The sequence below is a fragment of the Tubulanus polymorphus genome, chromosome 2, assembly GCF_964204645.1.
Source record: "Tubulanus polymorphus chromosome 2, tnTubPoly1.2, whole genome shotgun sequence".
Taxonomy (NCBI): domain Eukaryota; kingdom Metazoa; phylum Nemertea; class Palaeonemertea; order Tubulaniformes; family Tubulanidae; genus Tubulanus; species Tubulanus polymorphus.
The window spans coordinates 26761301-26778276 of record NC_134026.1 but is presented as its reverse complement, the minus strand read 5'-3'; the positions used below and the strand labels follow the sequence as shown (position 1 = coordinate 26778276).

At 35.4% G+C, this 16976-nt stretch overlaps 4 protein-coding genes across 6 annotated transcripts; 1 reads left to right on the top strand and 3 right to left on the bottom strand.

Annotated features, from left to right (window-relative positions):
* Positions 1-19: 19 nt before the first annotated feature.
* On the bottom strand, positions 20-2260 carry LOC141900022 (tartrate-resistant acid phosphatase type 5-like). The gene is made up of 6 exons (XM_074786716.1): positions 2029-2260; positions 1548-1765; positions 1178-1302; positions 916-1101; positions 680-827; positions 20-601 (listed from the first exon to the last, which is right to left on the bottom strand). The coding sequence occupies exons 1-6, from the start codon at positions 2132-2134 to the stop codon at positions 341-343; spliced, it is 1044 nt and encodes a 347-aa protein (XP_074642817.1). The 5' UTR covers positions 2135-2260; the 3' UTR covers positions 20-340.
* Positions 2261-3067: 807 nt separating this feature from the next.
* On the bottom strand, positions 3068-5303 carry LOC141900020 (uncharacterized). Of its 2 annotated transcripts, none has more exons than XM_074786714.1 (8): positions 5152-5303; positions 4948-5065; positions 4762-4862; positions 4528-4669; positions 4342-4436; positions 4068-4258; positions 3797-3999; positions 3068-3686 (listed from the first exon to the last, which is right to left on the bottom strand). In XM_074786714.1, the coding sequence occupies exons 1-8, from the start codon at positions 5260-5262 to the stop codon at positions 3577-3579; spliced, it is 1071 nt and encodes a 356-aa protein (XP_074642815.1). In that variant the 5' UTR covers positions 5263-5303; the 3' UTR covers positions 3068-3576. The 2 variants fall into 2 exon arrangements, with proteins under 2 accessions (XP_074642815.1, XP_074642814.1); XM_074786713.1 differs by having other exon boundaries at positions 3068-3699; positions 3801-3999.
* A 164-nt stretch (positions 5304-5467) lies between these two features.
* Positions 5468-11298, bottom strand: LOC141900016 (proto-oncogene tyrosine-protein kinase Yrk-like). Its single transcript, XM_074786709.1, has 12 exons — positions 11181-11298; positions 10706-10880; positions 10511-10607; positions 10327-10425; positions 10086-10189; positions 9822-9971; positions 9569-9733; positions 9216-9478; positions 8981-9134; positions 8734-8865; positions 8424-8638; positions 5468-8292 (listed from the first exon to the last, which is right to left on the bottom strand). Exons 2-11 carry the CDS (start codon positions 10869-10871, stop codon positions 8430-8432), a joined length of 1539 nt encoding a protein of 512 aa, XP_074642810.1. The 5' UTR covers positions 10872-10880; positions 11181-11298; the 3' UTR covers positions 5468-8292; positions 8424-8429.
* A 202-nt stretch (positions 11299-11500) lies between these two features.
* LOC141900017 (tyrosine-protein kinase STK-like) lies at positions 11501-16856 on the top strand. 2 transcript variants are annotated; one of them, XM_074786711.1, is made up of 11 exons: positions 11501-11529; positions 11835-12066; positions 12143-12245; positions 12811-12915; positions 13060-13151; positions 13245-13406; positions 13488-13637; positions 13715-13974; positions 14063-14222; positions 14312-14443; positions 14532-16856. In XM_074786711.1, exons 2-11 carry the CDS (start codon positions 11919-11921, stop codon positions 14744-14746), a joined length of 1527 nt encoding a protein of 508 aa, XP_074642812.1. In that variant the 5' UTR covers positions 11501-11529; positions 11835-11918; the 3' UTR covers positions 14747-16856. The 2 variants fall into 2 exon arrangements, with proteins under 2 accessions (XP_074642812.1, XP_074642811.1); XM_074786710.1 differs by lacking the exon at positions 11501-11529 and having other exon boundaries at positions 11704-12066.
* The last annotated feature ends 120 nt before the right edge of the window (positions 16857-16976 follow it).

Genomic DNA, 16976 nt, shown 5'->3' with positions numbered 1-16976 from the left:
AAAAATGCAATATTCGGTATGCATGCATGTGTATTCATATTTAAGACATCAGCACAAATTATTGCACTTACTGAGTTTAGACCTGACTCAAACAACTTTGTGTAAAAATTAAAATTCATAAAATAATCTGTATATAAGTATTTAGATTTATATAAATTTACATCCTGATTACAGTTCTATATTTGTAAAGCACCGAATTGCATGTTTGTTATCACGTGATATACAGGACACGGTACGCTACCTTGAACTCTGCTGAAAGCTGTTTCAGTTTATAAAGTTATAGATATTCTGAATATCACAGCGCCATAATACAATACGAACGCATATTTAATGTTAAATCTCACTTTCCAGATCGACGCGGTAAAAGACTTGCTCGATACAAGATTTTTCCATTAGAACAATGAAATGTAAATGTTGTTTGATTAGCGGTGATCAATCCTGACGCGAATCCTCCAAAACTTGTAACATCAGCCCAATGAAATTTAAGAGTGCCGGGTGGTACACTGTGCTTATGTTTGAGGGACGGATCAATAAAAGCTCCAGCACCAATTATAAAATAATTGACTAGCGTCTTGTAAATCTTATCCGTGTATTGTAGATGCTAAAATCAGAATACATAAGAATTATGATCTCTGTTTATTTAATATAAAATTTAGTTTTAACTGGTTTAAATGTATACCTGAAGATTATGATCATGTCCACTGAGGTATGCTGTAACATTGTATTTATGAAGCAATGGTTCTATTTTTGGTAAAAGACAGGCAGTCGGCCCATGTTCAGCAACTGAGTAAATTGGATAATGACCAGCAACAAATAAGTAATCGGCCCTGAAATTTAAATTGAATTAGTTTGAATACTAAATTCATGTATTACACTGAACTCAAAAGGTATCATGACTTGCATCAAAATATCTACCTGCTGTTTTTCAATTTATCTTCTAACCAGTTTAAGACAGATTTGGACTTCAATTCATCTTTTGGTCCTGTAGGCTGTGGTTCTCCTAAACCACAGATGATAATTGTGTCTATCATGATAAATTCAGCGACAACATTTGTACCAGGTACTCTATACATCAATGTGTAGTTGTAGTCTGGAAAATGCCTATTTCAGAAGTTTGGAGAGCTTTATAGAATGAGGGTATGTTTTCTTAAATTGTTTGATCTAATGAGATATTTACCATCGATCTGATAATTTTGTGTAAGCAATCTGTGCCGAGGCATTTCCATAATGGTCATGATTCCCAGCCACGAAATACCATGGTTTATAAAGAGCTGGAGCTGTGAAGACCTGTTCAAATGTTTCCTGTAATTCGAAATACACGGTATTCGTTTTTTAAACTTCCTTCTTATATAAAGTTCTCTATGTTCGATCGATAGATACCATAAAAAATTGTTGCCGTGATATGATTATGGCTAGTCAGTAACCTGACTGTGGTTTAGTTTCACGATCGGATATTTTCACAAACCACATGGTATAAGCCCATCCGATTATAAAATGCTTACCATGCACCAACGATTGGGTAACTAACTAGATTATGGCATGCCTACCTGAAAACGTTTATCGTGAATATCTTGAACCCCATCATAGTAGAAATTATCTCCAAGTGCAAGTGTAAATTCTGACTGGATTGACTGAGCAAGTTTTCCCATTTGAGTAGCCATTGCTAATTCAATTTGAGTAGTGAACGGTGTATATGGAAGTCCACCCCAGTCAGCTACTGTCATAAATCGCACGCTGTTACTAAGTGAGGAACCACTATGGAAATCTAAAACAGACCAGAAACAACATATTATCTGAAAGAGGATCTCGAAAAACAAATCGGCAAAAGTGCAGATCCGCACCTCTCCGCGTAAACGGTTCAATCAATTACATTAAATATCATTGGGTTAACTTTAAGATATCTCCACTAGAAAGATTTTAGCCTGGATTCTGTCATTCAGCAGATTGCGTCAATCACGAGAGGTGCGGATCTGCACTTTTACCAATACATCATATATCGAACAAACTAAATATGATATATAGGCCTACATTGAGTTTTGTTTAGATTTCTTGATTCAGCATCACCGCGCTTTATCACTGCACTTTGAATTCCAAACAGTGACATCAGTAGCAATAACACGGAAAACATCATCATCGTCCTGATTTAATAACTATACTATCGTCGATTGAGGAATTCTTGCAGTATCCTATCTCGTCAAAGCCTTTGAACGTCCAGTTCTTGCTTGTAGTTGTCACATATGTCACATAATTGATTCAGTCGTTATAGATAAAGCATACATAGAATAATAGAAGCACATGACATGTATGCCTGATAAAAAAATGTATGTCAAGTTCATTTTTATTGAGTTCTGGAGGAGGGACATGTCAATTGTCAGTTGCTTGCTCTTATTGTTTGTCTTTATTGTTTTGTATTGTTTCTATACATAGTATTTTACTTAGTTACTAAAATGAGGATCACAGCCCACAATCTTTAGTCCAAAACCAGAATGTAGTGCTAATCCTAACCCATTTAAAGGAAGGCTCCAACAACACCCTAACCGTAGGTACCGTTCGCCTAGATGACCAGTCAAGGAGTACTCCACCAAATCGCAGGGTCCTGCGGGCGTTTGCATGCAGGGAGGGCAATTGGCAATTGTTTTCACGACTGGCAACCGGGCAGGAAGTAGCCATTGTGATCCTCGATCTTGGAAAAACCCACGTGACATCACTGAAGTCCCGATCCCGTCCTCGTAGGTTGGGCGAACCGCCAGTTCTGGTCCGTATTTGGTGGCCGCGCTGACGGACGGCACGGACCCGACGAATACTGATACAGCATCAAGCATGGTGTCCTAGATGAAGACTGCAGGAAAATTGATGACACTGGTAAATCCTATTTGAATTCGGCGATCTAGGAGGAAAGGCTAGTGATTTCGGTTGGCGATATGCACGGGATACCATTCATTTCCAACTATCACTGACTATCCCCATAATACACTCGCCACTGACCAAGAGTCGACAAGCAAAAGTGGAACATCTACGAAATATTATAACTACTGATAACTGCGTTTGATGATTTAAAAAAAAACGATTTGAAAATCAACCATTCTTTATTAAACGCATTTAGTTTTTAACAGAAACAACAAAGTCTATCTGGATATCGGGTTCGAACCTGGGACACCAATGATCAGCACATTCCACAAAAAGATGTGAGATCGACGTCTCTCATTCAGCAATCGAGATCGCTAAAGCGATATCAAAACTCCGGGTTCGAGGCTGGGAAGTCCCCATACACCCAGACGCAACCCGGTGCATGGATCGCAAGGGTTGTCACATCTAGGGAGGGCGTTCTGAACAACGACTTGAGTAAATACATCTTATTGACAGGATTTATTGAACAATTATCATTTGATTATATGTGCGTCAATTTGTCGTCAAGCCCTTAACCCGTCTAATGATCGATTTGAAGATTCATAGATCTTATGTAGTATGATCCGTACAGACAGAGTGCACTCAGCGATGAGAGTAAATTTTGGGATGCGGACATAATTTCCAAAATACAGTTGCCTCAAAAACAAAGATTTCTTTCTGATTTGAGGCTTAAGATGATTTCGTAAAATTTTCAAAGGCATTCGTATGGCGATTTTCGTGACTTATTTTCCACCTTCCAATCCAAGGACCAGTTACAATCGTACTAAATTGATCGTCTTCTGATGATACCACCTGAAAATAAAGAACTTTATTGTGTTCGTAATTTATCTTTATTGTTTTGTATTGAAAGACTTGCTATCTATTCACATCGTGGGATTGGCTGGATTACGCACCATTTGTTTATTGTATCTTTGTTGCCAAACCTCTTTCCTGTTAACGGACATGAATTTTTTCCAGTCAACTGCAATTTTCTTTCCATTTTTATCCCTCATAGCGGCTCCTTCTTGGATATTGTAAAAGCCCCATGGCTTCTTTGGCGATTGCCAGCGTAAGTCAATACTCCAACGGACATCATTTGAGTTATTTGGAAGACTAAGAGACAAGAAATTATTTGACAATCTTTAAAAAAAAACAGTCGGATACACCTTACTCAATATTACCTTCTATGGGGTATAATGTTATTGAAAAGCAGGAATCCACCGTACGGTACTTCGCAAGTGATAACATCATCAGGAAACTTAGCGTCAATGTTTGCTTTCATTTCCTGTTCGGATGTTTCCAGGTACCAAGTGTCCTCCCAACAACACGTATGATCAACAACTATTCCTTTTTGGTGTCCTCGTTTTAAAACCTAATGAATATACGAAAATAACGGCACTTATAAGGTTTCAAACAGAGTCATAGTATGTGCTCAAAAATTATGAATTCTTCAACCTGCATGCCTCCATTGCGGGAATCAGTATCAAGGAAAGGAATCCATGTCGTTGGAATAAGATGACCGTACGAATCTTCACTGAAATATGCTGAGTCTGAAAACGAAAGTATTAGATATTTCAAACGATACTGAAACACAAATGGTCGGGTCAAAGATAAAGAGATTAACTAACATTTGTCACGAACCTTGATGCCACGGAACCGTTGTTGCACTATTTTGTGGAACCTTTGGTCTAAGATTCCAAACAGGATGCCCAGAAACTTCCGGTCCAATAAGCTGTTCCACCATGTTGAGGAGTTTCTCATTTTCCCAGAGATCTCGGAATGACTATAGAAAATACAAAACGGCTAAGAGATATTTGAACCCATCTCATATATAAACATAAGGTAGGGTAAGGGGTGGTAAATTCAATCGTATACCTGATGTAATTCACCAGCTTTGAAGATTAGAGCAAAAGCCCCAGGGAAATCTTGCTCGAGCAGTGTAAGTCTATGGAATACTCCAGCTTCTTCGTGTAATTCTAAAATGTGAATGCGAAGAATGTTTGGTCACATCAGTTCATGGCACTTTTTCACATGGCTCAAGCTTTTTGTGTGTATACAAACCGCTGATTTTTCCATGTCTAAATAATTTTTTGGCCAAACCATCAACGATTTCGGCGATTCCTCGTTTACACGGCTCTAATTCATCTGGGGTAAGGTAGTCGCGCACGATGACATAACCCTGCAGTAACCCGAAGTACCAAATTAACACCAAACCTATAATACTATACATTTTGACATACAACCGATCGTTTCTATTTTTCTTACCTCCTCGAAATAATGTTTGATTTGTTCTTCTGATAATTGGCCTGGTTTACCATACGAAATATCTGTAGGAACAGTCACAAAGGGAGCCGGTATAGCTACTTTCGAAGCCATTGTCTTTGAGCCTATATCATTCCGAAAAGTGACTCTCCTATAAGAATTTTGACCTTTCATACTACCAGGTATGCCATTTGCTATCTTTTTATCAATAAAACTTTGTGAAAAACATGATAGGGTAAAACTCCAGTTTGGGGACAAAAACAAGTGCAATGTAAGTCATTCAAGATAAACCAGAAGTTTTCAATATTGATATCAATTTTATTAATTTTCATTTATCATCTTTTAGCATATCGATGATGATGTATGGCTGCAAATAAAAATACAATATACTTATCTACATCATCATAGAGTAAGCAAACATGTAGTAAGGACTTAAAAAATACTGTACACATAATAATTACTATTCGTCAATTTCATCAATACACGACACTGTCCAATTCACATGTCATTTATTTTTTGGAAGAGACACGAATTTTATTTTTCAATTTTTCAGTCACCCCGACAAATTAAAAAATTGCGTGCATGATAATTTTCCAGATGAATGTCTCACATTCCCCGGCAAATACAGAAATTAAAAATTAGCGGAATACCCATTTCTTCATAAATCTGTCGAGTACAATTCATGCAAAAAAACTAAACAAAAAAAAATGGCTCGATGTTTCCTGTACAAATCTTATGCACACGCAATTACGTGTGCAGTTCCACGAAATTAGACAACAAAACGTCTGCCTAAATAACGTTCTATTGCACAGAAATATCAGGCTATCCCAAAGCACCACAGCATCACAGCTCTTATTACTGATAACTGAGAAAGCATCTGTTCATCTGAGGAAATTTATCTTCATTCATTTAGAATATTTCATTCAAATACGATTCACTTCTAGAATGAGTTTTCATTCGTATTCTATAAGTAAATCCACATTATGCAAGCGCCAACTTGAGACGTATCATTAAGCCCTGTAATGATGATCAATTCCATTAACAAGTGCAGTTCATGTCTCGTAGAATCGAAAAGGTAATGTAATTCTTATTTTCATTAAGTTTACTACATTTAGAGATATTTACACAATATTACATGAATCAATGATTTCGAACTAAATGATAAATAAATGCAACAAGTTGTTGATTGAAATGATAACAGGTTTTCTTTTTTGGTTAGAAGTGAATGGCAATTTTCAATTTACTGATAATTACCGGTAGCAGACACATATTTTCAGAACTCTAGTAAGGTTACCTTAATTTGTCTGACTGACCGCATTTTCTTATGATACTCACCTATCTACAAAATTCTTTCAGTAAATGATACTCTTTTGAACAGTAATAACAGAAAACGAAACAAAAAAGAATACTGGCCACAGCAGCAGTCCAGTATATATAGAGAGGGTACAGAATACTAGTATGTTTTAGACATATTTCCAGCATAGTCCATAAAACATAAGCTATATAATATATTATATAAATCAGTCCTAAATTCAGTTACCTAAACAGGGTTCATAATGTACCCTTTATGCAAAGAAGCAATATCGGGTCTCTTCTGCGCTTTAATAAATTCATTCAAAGGTAATAAACACTAATTAACTATAACTATGTATTTTATATCATTCACTTTAAAATTGTTATACAATAAATTATCTAAGCTTTAAACAGGCACCGTGATCGACAAATTGAGATTCGCACAAAATTTATATTGCCAAATTACAAATCTTAAAATTTATATCTTAATTTTGTATTACTCTATGCAGAAAACACAAATCGTTGTAATATATCAGGCAATAAAGTACAATGTAGGTACTATACTAGTTGTCAAAACAGCTGTCCATAGAGCATACAATAATATGAAATGCCGATTCACGACTTTCTTGTGAATCTCTCAACCTCTGTACATCAAACTTACCGAAGTAAATTACAATATTTCAATAATAATGTAACCAATTCCATGCAGTTACGTTCTATTACTTCATAGTGATAACATACAGCAACTCTCTCAGCCTATTCATTTTTGGACCCTCAACAAAGAGCTGTGTATTTACCTTATGGACAGCCCTGGAAAAATTCAAATTGCCGATTATCAGTATGAAACTTACACTAGGTGGAATTCGTTTTAAGCCCATGAGGAGAACTACGAAAAATGTTAGCAAGTTTATTGTTTATCATTCATACACATACATTGTATGATAAAAGAGAATGATCCTACTTCGTTGGACGTTTCGGTTCAAGATCTTATATTAAATTGTTATAAAAGATAATTGTAACAAGATTACATTTTATCATCGCTGAATCATCGAGTAGACAGTAGAATCACATGTATAATATATACAGCTAGAACAAACTTATCCTACTAGAAAGAGCCTCTGTTGCCAAAGGTAAACAACAGATACGGATAAATACTATCTTTCAGAGATATTTTACTTATCATACCATAATAATTAGCTATCCAGCACTTCAGATGAACGTTAAGCACTTATTCTAAACTTATAAACAGTAAAATCATTTAAAAACATATTAGAATATACAGATCAATGTTTATTTCAAGCCTTCGAGTAAAGATTTTGAACTGATTCAAAATGCTCAAAATTCACCAGACTATCATTCATACCAACAATAATTCCTCGGTGAAAAAGTTTTATATATTTTAGAACTGAAAATTAGTTCGTGAATCATGAATGAAATGTACTGCAATTGCTCATCATTTAGAAAACATAGAAAATCATTGCAAAAATAAATCTAATTTTACCGGGGAGTTTTTCAGTATCATTCACGTTTAGTAGACAAATATAAAACATTCACTTTCCGCTGCTGGACAAAAGACAAACGAGTTTGCAGCATCATGCTGAAAATTCTGTATCCAATCAAAATTCTTGAAATCAAAATTCTAGGTTCATGATACTTTTGACACACAGTTCATTTAAGTAGTCAAGGACACTGTCATCAAAAGATTGAAGCACATTTTCCATACAAACAGTAGTAAATCACAGATACAGATACATTCGCAACATACAAACAATGACTGATTGTCCAGCAGAACTTGAAACTGATCCTCCAGCAGCACAAAAGTTTAAACACATTGAGCATACATTAACTGACCTGAAAAGAGAAATTGGAAAACCAAAATGAACACAAACAGCATACAAGCAAGAATTGGCAGTAAATAGTTAATAATAAATAGTTGACAAGAAACAAAGTAGAAATTAAGAGATATACGGTATAAGAATTACCTTCATTCAAAAATCAGCTGCCAACCTATAGTTTGGTTCTGTTGATGCAAAATAGTCATCAAAATTTGTAAACAGATATTCGAACGTTGGTCTCCTTTCAGCGACCGCCTCCCAACACTTCAACATAATTTGGTAGATTGCATCGGGACAGGAATCTGGTTTAGGCATTCTGTAACCGCGCTCAACTTGATTCAATGTGTCTGTGTTACTCATCCCTAAAAAGTAATCAACGTAGTAAAACATGTGAAAAAATGCGTCAGGCTAACAATCGTTCATATTGTGGGGAAAAATGACTAGTGAGACTACGCACCTGGGTATGGTATTTGTCCGTAAGTTATAAGCTCAGTCAGGAAAACTCCATACGACCAAACATCAGACTTGATCGTGAACTTTCCAAGAAGTGCAGCCTCTGGAGCGGTCCACTTGATCGGGAACTTAGCACCTATTAATTAATCAAGGAAATATGATAATCAAAATCAAGTTCATTTTTGCACAAATCTTCATCAAAAGCAACTGACATCATTATCACATCAGCGGAATTATAAAATAGTGAATACCTTGATGGGCTTTATATTCATCATCCTGAATGAGTCGGGCTAAACCAAAATCTGCAACTTTAACAACATGATTGTCACCGACCAAAATGTTCCTCGCTGCTAAGTCTCTGTGAATGTATTTTTCCCTCTCCAAATAAGCCATACCACTTGCTACCTGTTATAGAAAATGAATACATTCTTCGTATCGCACTCACTAGATAGCTCTGCTAGATTACAATAAATTCAAAGTATTTACCTGAGCAGCCATATCAACTAGAACTTGCAGAGTAAGTTCTGGTTGGTTTTTTTCATTGCGGAGATAGTTGAGCAAGCAACCTTTTGTCATTAACTCAGTCACAATGTAGATTGGTTCTTGGTCCGAGCACACAGCGTATAGCTGTACGAGTTTATCGTGACGACATTTTTTCATGATGTGAGCTTCTTGTAAGAATGCGGTTGGAGTCATAGTACCTGGCTTTAACATCTTTATTGCAACATCTGTTGTATGATTCCATTTACCTGAAAGATGGACGCATCTGAATTATAGTTCACGTAAAAGCCATATGTGTCTAAAATATAAATGATTAAGACAATGCACAGTCCAAATACCTTTCCAAACTTCTCCAAATTGACCTCTTCCTAATATTACTAAAAACTCCAGTGAAGATCGTGGAATCTCCCAGGAATCCTTCGTTTGACGAGACATATCCCACATTTGTGGTTTAGGTTTGGGACAAGGTTTTGTTAATCGATAGCAGAGGCCATCAGCATTTTCTGAAATGCAAAAAACAAACAATCACAGATTACTAAGATGATTTCTTTAAGATCAGAGATAATCGGTAATATTGAGAAGACGACATACCCGCATAATGTTGCACAAGCTCTTCCATACATTCAAACATCTTTTTGGTAGTAATATACACCCCACCATTATCTAGATTACGTATCTTGTAATGTTTGACATTATCGCCTTTAGTTTGGTCATAATCTCTGACTGATAAGGAATATGAACCTGAAAATCGAAATTCGAACCTTGAAGCAACAACAGATTATCAGAACTTTTCGTGCGGTAATTATTCAATAAAAAACGAAGCCTTGTAACTCGGTAATTATTCATTTTACAGACCTGGTGAAGTTTCACTTTCTCTGATGAGGAAAGCTCCTCTCGGGTTTCCAGGTAAAAGAAGTTGACGCTCAGCATCTTTGCGGGTAATGTTGCCTAAATACCACCTATAAAAAGATATTTTAATATGTTCTCATGAGATCAAAATTCTATATAAGGCCAATCCATTTCACACTGGCTTAAAGGCTATCATGAAGAATTGACAAATTTGTTTAGAAGCTCACAACAACATATAACAACTTACTGATAAACCTCTAATGTATCAGCTACAGCGATATAATTCTTAGGAATGTATCCAACATTTCCGCTTTGAATATGTCTGGCTTTCCACCAGTCTTGGTCCCTACAAAATATAATTGTTGTTAACTAAGAATACAGCGAAACAGGCCTCACGCAATGATCTGACTGATTAAAATCGCTTAAAATACCTATCATCCAAAACTTCCATCTGATCCCCTTTACGGAAGCTGATGTCATCAGCTGTACGAGCATCGTAATCATATTGTGCTATCACTATCTTTTTGCCTGCAAGAAAAAAAATATCAACATCAAGCACCTAATACTCGGTCAAACTACTCTCATGATAAGCGCAACTGTTAATTCAAGGTTTCAGTGGTTCTTACCAGGCTTATCTAAGCGCGAAATGAATTTTTGACCTTGTGTGGATGACGCATCGTGAAGCTGTATGTCAGTTGGACTCAACAACTGCTGGCTCGTTCCATTGGGTGTACTAGACGCAGCAGCTGATGATGAACTGTTACGATCTTTTCGGCTCAAACAATTCCCCATTTTAAAAACCTGAAAATCGAAGAAAATGGTAGTGCAATGAGAAAGTAAAACGTCTGTAGCATATAACCCTATATATAGAATATTATCTGGCATCAGCTGATTAGTCTTAAAGACGGTCTGAAAAAGTGGGCAACTAAAGAGTCAAATCAGTCAGCAGTAGTGTAGTAGTCGTGTGTTACTGTGTGGGCTGCTTCTGCCTGGTTCGGTTTCTGGGATGTGTGGTCGAATTCTCGCACATTTTCCCCCCAGGCCTCACTCACACAACGCAAAGGTAACATTATTTCAAATCACTAGATTCACTGTACTCACCGATTAGCCTACTGGCAAGGTAAGTATATCATTATCCGACGAGTAACCGGTAAAAACACTCCCAAAATCGTAAATTCTCTCCAACTGAACGAAAATGGCTTCAGCACATTAACGCCATCTTGCGGTTACGTCAGAATTAGAATAGCCTCACAAAATATCCAGTTTTCAAGATTTAACATTATTTCCAAAGAAATTACTCATTAATTAGATCGGATAAGAACGATTCAATATTAAATACTATCATATCGAGTATAAGCTCTAATGAGTGAGGTATATTTTTCTTTTCCTTTACCCTTACAGCGAGAGTAATATCTGGGCTGATTTACTTCCTGCTTTTTAAGTTTATTAAGTAAGTACTACGATTCAACATGTTATATCTCGAAAACGTTCGTAATAAATCATTCCCTAGATTGCAGAAGCCCTTAGATTGTTCACCTCTTTGACGTAAGCCGTAAATTAATAGCTCAAAATTGTACATAGATCGAAAAATGAAGTTTTTTTAACGGGCGATCGCACTAAATACCACATAGAAACTAATTTATTTAGTAATAATTACTGAGGGTATTTTGATTTTCGTAATGTCGATCCTCAAAACTGGTTTTGCCAGTATGCATTCACAAGACTGCATGTAGTGGATTGTTTATTCATTTTTAGAATGAGTCACTGTTGCAGATAAAAGGATAAATTAAAGAGGCTGTACTTAATTGTTGTACATTCATGTATAAAGATTGAAGAAAGATGGGTGGATGTTGTTCGAAGGAAAAAGATTCTCCATTAAAGCCACCACCACAACAACAAGTGGATGGAATAATTTACAGAAATTCAAATAATCATCATCAGGTTCAAGTCGCTGTACCACCTGTTACTCATTTTACATCTATTATTGGTGAGTTTAGTGTGGCAGCACTGTTAATTTTTCTTTACGGTTACTTTTCTATCCTTGATAATCCTTAATATTTTAGCTCCTGATGCTGTTGTCGTCAGAGCGTTATATGATTATGAAAAGCGTAATTCCGATGAGTTGTCATTCCGGAAGGGAGATCGCATGATCCTCACACAAGACAGGTTAGTTATTATTGATATAAAGCCTTAACCTTTTCCCTAAAATTGACATTTGATGTGCATATGACGAGCTCAGCTCGTCATCAAGTCTTGTTCACGTATCGTTATAACCCCCCGTCACTGGTCTTTTCTGAAATGTGGCAAATCTTTCGCCAGTTGGTTCGGATGGTTGGCCAGCTTGTGTCGCCAGGGCCCAGTTTCACAAAAAGGATTAAGGCCGAAATTGATTTAAGATAAACTGAATTAATGAAGAAATTAAATCGATTTAAGAGTTAAACCCTTTTGTAAAACTGGGTCATTGCTCATGTGCTGTGCTGTTGCAATCTAATAGTGGTCAGAATTTAAGAAATAATATGCTAGCTATTTTCATCAATGAAACATAGATAAAACCAAATCAAAAATGAATGGTTTCATTTTATTCATATTGCTTTATTTTTTTAATCTGGGAAATCACAATTCAACCATGTTCGTAGCAAAACGGTTGAATGTGGAAATGTTAAGATATTGACAAAATTAGTATGATCTAGTTTATTTCCTGTGCTGATAAAAAAGTTAACAATTCTTTCAGCGAGAACCAGGACTGGTGGTTAGCTACGCATACAGAAACCAATGAGGAAGGTTACATACCCAGTAATTATGTCCTCAAAGATGATGGAAGACCAGAATCACATGAGTAAGTGCTTAATTGATATTTACATAACACTTTCTATGTGTCGCTTTATCTTGTTTATGAAAATCGAATTTGTATAAACCAGCAGTTTTTCCGTGAAATTATGATAACATGGAATATGGAAGTAACGTTTTTGTATTCTCACAGAGCTTGGTTTGATTTACCGAGAAGGGAGGCTGATAAACTACTTTTACTTCCTGGAAACCCTCAAGGCACATTTGTTGTTCGGCCTTGCTCTAGTGAGTAGATGAATAGATGTACTGGTATTAGATCGTTTAATGATTGTGAAATACTTATCAACACGGTTATTTTATCCGTCTTATCAATTTCAGATCCTTTATTCTATGCCCTTTCAATGCGAGATCATGTCAAATTAAAACAAATGTGGGTTGTGAAACATTATAAAATCAGAACGATGGATAATCATAAAGGGTATTACATCAATCCTAAGATAACATTCTCGAGATTTGAGGACTTGATTAGTCATTATACTCGTAAGTATGTTTTAAACAAACAACTAAAATACTGCTTATTCTGATTATATCTAAAGATATATAAATCTGTGCCTACTTTAGATCAAGCTGATGGACTTTGTTGTGTACTCGCCCAACCGTGCCCACGAGTGTATAAACCACCAGTCGCTTTCAGAGAAATGATCCAACCTAAAGCAGCATTCCAGCTTAAAGAAAAATTAGGTGCCGGCAGCTTTGGAGAGGTTTACTCAGGTAGATTTCTATTCGTCCAAAAATTTGTAACTATCGAGTTTTTATAGTGTTCGTGAGCGTATTATTGTGTTTGGCAGGAAAATGGAATCGTTCAGTTGATGTTGCAATAAAACTAATGAAACCCGGGGCCATGACCAAGGAAGCATTTCTTGCTGAAGCCAGAGTTATGCATAAACTGCACCACAATAATCTTCTTCCACTTCTTGCCGTGTGTGTTGAGAAAGAAGGAATCTACATCGTTACTGAATTCATGTCAAATGGTGCTTTATTAGATGTTTTGAGAAATGATGAAGGTCATACAATAACATTAGATAACATCGTTGATATGGCTGCACAGGTGCGGAAAAATTACTTTAAAATTGCAATTATTTAAGTTCCTTTGGTTATCATCATTATTGATAAGTAGTTTTTCTCTTGTCGTACAGGTTGCAAGTGGTATGGAAGCATTAGAGGCACAGAACTACTGCCACAGAGATTTACGCGCTGCGAATATACTTGTCGGAGATAACTATCTAGTCAAAGTTGCAGATTTTGGTCTTGCCAAAATAGTATATAACAATGATGATCAAAAAGCTGAAAATGCAGGTAAGTAACTCTGCTTAGTAGATGAATGAATATGCTCATATTGAAAATTTATGAAAATTCTATACTTATGTTGTTTGTGATTTTTGTAGCTACAAAGTTTCCAATTAAATGGACAGCACCTGAAGCTGCTGAGACTAAACTTTTTAACATCAAATCAGACGTGTGGTCATTTGGTATATTGTTGTATGAAATGGTTACAATGGGTCGACTTCCATATCCAGGTAATTCATAATAATGCGCACAATCATAGCTCTTTCCTCCTGTCTTTCAATATTCTTACAGGATGTTTGTTCTTGTTTGTTTATGTAGGTATGGATCATAGAACAGTTCTGAATGAAGTTCGTCGAGGTTATCGAATGTCGAAACCAGATTTCGGACCATTGCAGTGTCCTGAAGACCTCTACCAAACAATGCTCAAATGCTGGGACAAAGATCCTGAAAGTCGACCTACTTTTACTCATCTACGCGAATACTTCGATGATTTCACAGTGTCGATAGAAGATGCTTATAGAGAAGCTCATTAATGAACTCGTCACGATAAATTTTGAGATATTTATTTCTTCGGAGCAAGTTTTTCATCATGCTTTAAACCGTATCATCAAATCATCTATAATGTACATAACATACCGAGTTACCCTGAGTTTAATATTATATTGTGGTATAATACAGATGGCTTATCACAAAGTTAATATATTTATGATATGACATGCTTTACCTTGCTTTACAGATAGTCATTAAAAACGATTTAGTTTCGATTAATCTTTAATTTTCATTCACTTTAAGAAGTAATTTATGCAATTTTATGAGTTCCATTGATAATCTGTAAATACATGTACAAAATGTATGATATTATGAGATGGGTCATCTTATCTTTCTGAGTTACCTGTTATTGGCATAATGTGCTGAATATTTTATTTCACTGTCAAATGTATCTTTGGTGCTTTTTCTCTAGTAGTATATACATGTTGTAAGAAAAAAAAATTCACAATACTCGAAGTGGACTCTTTGAGTTACTGTACCTTACTCAAAGTAATATACATGTAGCAGGAAATGTTAGTTGTTGACATGTTGTCCTCTTAATATACAATGATTGTTCAAAATAGCTCTTTGTGTTTGCAAATGGGAAATCTTAGTAATTGATGATAATTGATAACTGAAAGTAACAGTTGAAATACACCTATAAACAAACAAATTTGGTAAAAGACAAGCAAATGTCAATTACCGGTATGTTTCAATCTAGTAATAATTGTGTACATAAAAATGAATGTGAAATATCAATTACAATTGATATTTTTATGAGGAGATGGCCTTTATGAAGAAAATCTGCCGGATACTGACCAACGAAAATGAGATTATCAATATTGGTGCTGTTAATTGTAAGTGATACCAGAAGAAAAATCTTATTTTACTTGTAGATAATTTTTGTAGAGCGCTGTAGATTGTAGTTGCACGATTTTATTCTTTTATGATTTTGTAACCATTTTTGATCCAAATTTTACATAGAATAGTCTATGTACACAAGAAAGGAGCTTTACATACCGGTATTCCTGACTCTCGTTTTTTTTAATGATTAATGAAACTCAACAGTATTTGATAGCAGCATTTTGATTCGTTGAAGGACAGTGTACTGATTTAGTAGACTGTCTGTATATAGCTACACCTTTTGTGATTCCTTTTTGAAATGATGCAAGTTGTTCTTCTATTCTGCTGACTTTGATTTTTATATGTTTTCAATAATGATATATTTCTCATCTCAAAGGACAATTTTGAATCAGAATCAGATCTTCGATATCATTTTGTGAGAAACTAGAGAATAGATATCGGATGCTATACATACATCATTGTCATCGGTCAAGAAATAAATGACAATGTACGAGGCATTTATTCATTTTTATGGGACCAGAAAATGTGCCTAAGAATGTAAAATCGCTTCTGTAAACTACGAATTTTTCATTTGTAAATCATTTTCTGATATTGGTTTTGTATTTTATAATGGATTTATCCAAATTACTGGACATTACATAATAGGTGACAGCAGCACAAATATTGAATAGGATTTACATTCTCCTAAATATATTTTTTTATTTCAATCTTTCCTGTATAGATTCAGTCTGCTGAAAATCCTTGCAGCTTGAAATTTAGCGTACATTGCATGTTGGTGGCTGGGGTGAAATGTCTTCGTAAAAACATGGATAATATAAACGATGTATATATTGTTGTAGTGAATACTGTGTCTCCGTGTAAATCATTATAATTTTTCTCAATGCTTAAAAGTAGTTTATTTTAAAAACCTCTCCTGAGTCTGGAACATTAAGTGACAATGTATATTAACGATCATTATTCAGTGGTCTTTTTCATTTTATGGTGACAAGAAGAATCTTCTACTGATCTAGTTAATGACTGTTTGCATTAAAAACATGATGGTTATTTGTACGATATACAATTGGCAAGTTCATACTAGGATTTTTACTGCATTTTGCGTCTAAATTAGTTAAACCATGTGTGGGTTTGTAGTACAAACGAAACATCTAATAGTAAAATATCGTGATTGCGTATGAACTTCACTTATAGAACCTTTGTTTTGTAAATTTTGCATTTGAGATTTTATATAACATAATTTTACAATAAATATAATTACTTACTTATACACTTTTGTGTAGTGCCTGTAGCTTATATTTCTGGTGAATTCCGGTGCCTTTTTCCGCTTTTACATCGTATTTTCTCCAATGGTGACTCGACCTGACATTCATTCTT

Excerpts from the sequence above, each read along its gene's own strand:
- LOC141900016 (XM_074786709.1), bottom strand. The coding sequence starts at position 10,871 with ATGGGGAATTGTTTGAGCCGAAAAGATCGTAACAGTTCATCATCAGCT. Across the intron at positions 9,972-10,085 it reads AGAAAGTGAAACTTCACCAG|GTTCATATTCCTTATCAGTC; the intron begins GTCTGTAAAATG and ends TTCGATTTTCAG. Across the intron at positions 9,479-9,568 it reads ATTTGGAGAAGTTTGGAAAG|GTAAATGGAATCATACAACA; the intron begins GTATTTGGACTG and ends TCCATCTTTCAG.
- LOC141900022 (XM_074786716.1), bottom strand. The coding sequence starts at position 2,134 with ATGATGATGTTTTCCGTGTTATTGCTACTGATGTCACTGTTTGGAATT. Across the intron at positions 1,766-2,028 it reads AAATCTAAACAAAACTCAAT|ATTTCCATAGTGGTTCCTCA; the intron begins GTAGGCCTATAT and ends GGTCTGTTTTAG. Across the intron at positions 1,303-1,547 it reads TTCACGATAAACGTTTTCAG|GAAACATTTGAACAGGTCTT; the intron begins GTAGGCATGCCA and ends TTCGAATTACAG.
- LOC141900017 (XM_074786711.1), top strand. The coding sequence starts at position 11,919 with ATGGGTGGATGTTGTTCGAAGGAAAAAGATTCTCCATTAAAGCCACCA. Across the intron at positions 13,975-14,062 it reads TCGTTGATATGGCTGCACAG|GTTGCAAGTGGTATGGAAGC; the intron begins GTGCGGAAAAAT and ends CTTGTCGTACAG. Across the intron at positions 14,223-14,311 it reads TCAAAAAGCTGAAAATGCAG|CTACAAAGTTTCCAATTAAA; the intron begins GTAAGTAACTCT and ends TGATTTTTGTAG.
- LOC141900020 (XM_074786713.1), bottom strand. The coding sequence starts at position 5,262 with ATGGCTTCGAAAGTAGCTATACCGGCTCCCTTTGTGACTGTTCCTACA. Across the intron at positions 4,670-4,761 it reads AAGCTGGTGAATTACATCAG|TCATTCCGAGATCTCTGGGA; the intron begins GTATACGATTGA and ends TATTTTCTATAG. Across the intron at positions 4,000-4,067 it reads AACATTATACCCCATAGAAG|TCTTCCAAATAACTCAAATG; the intron begins GTAATATTGAGT and ends CTTGTCTCTTAG.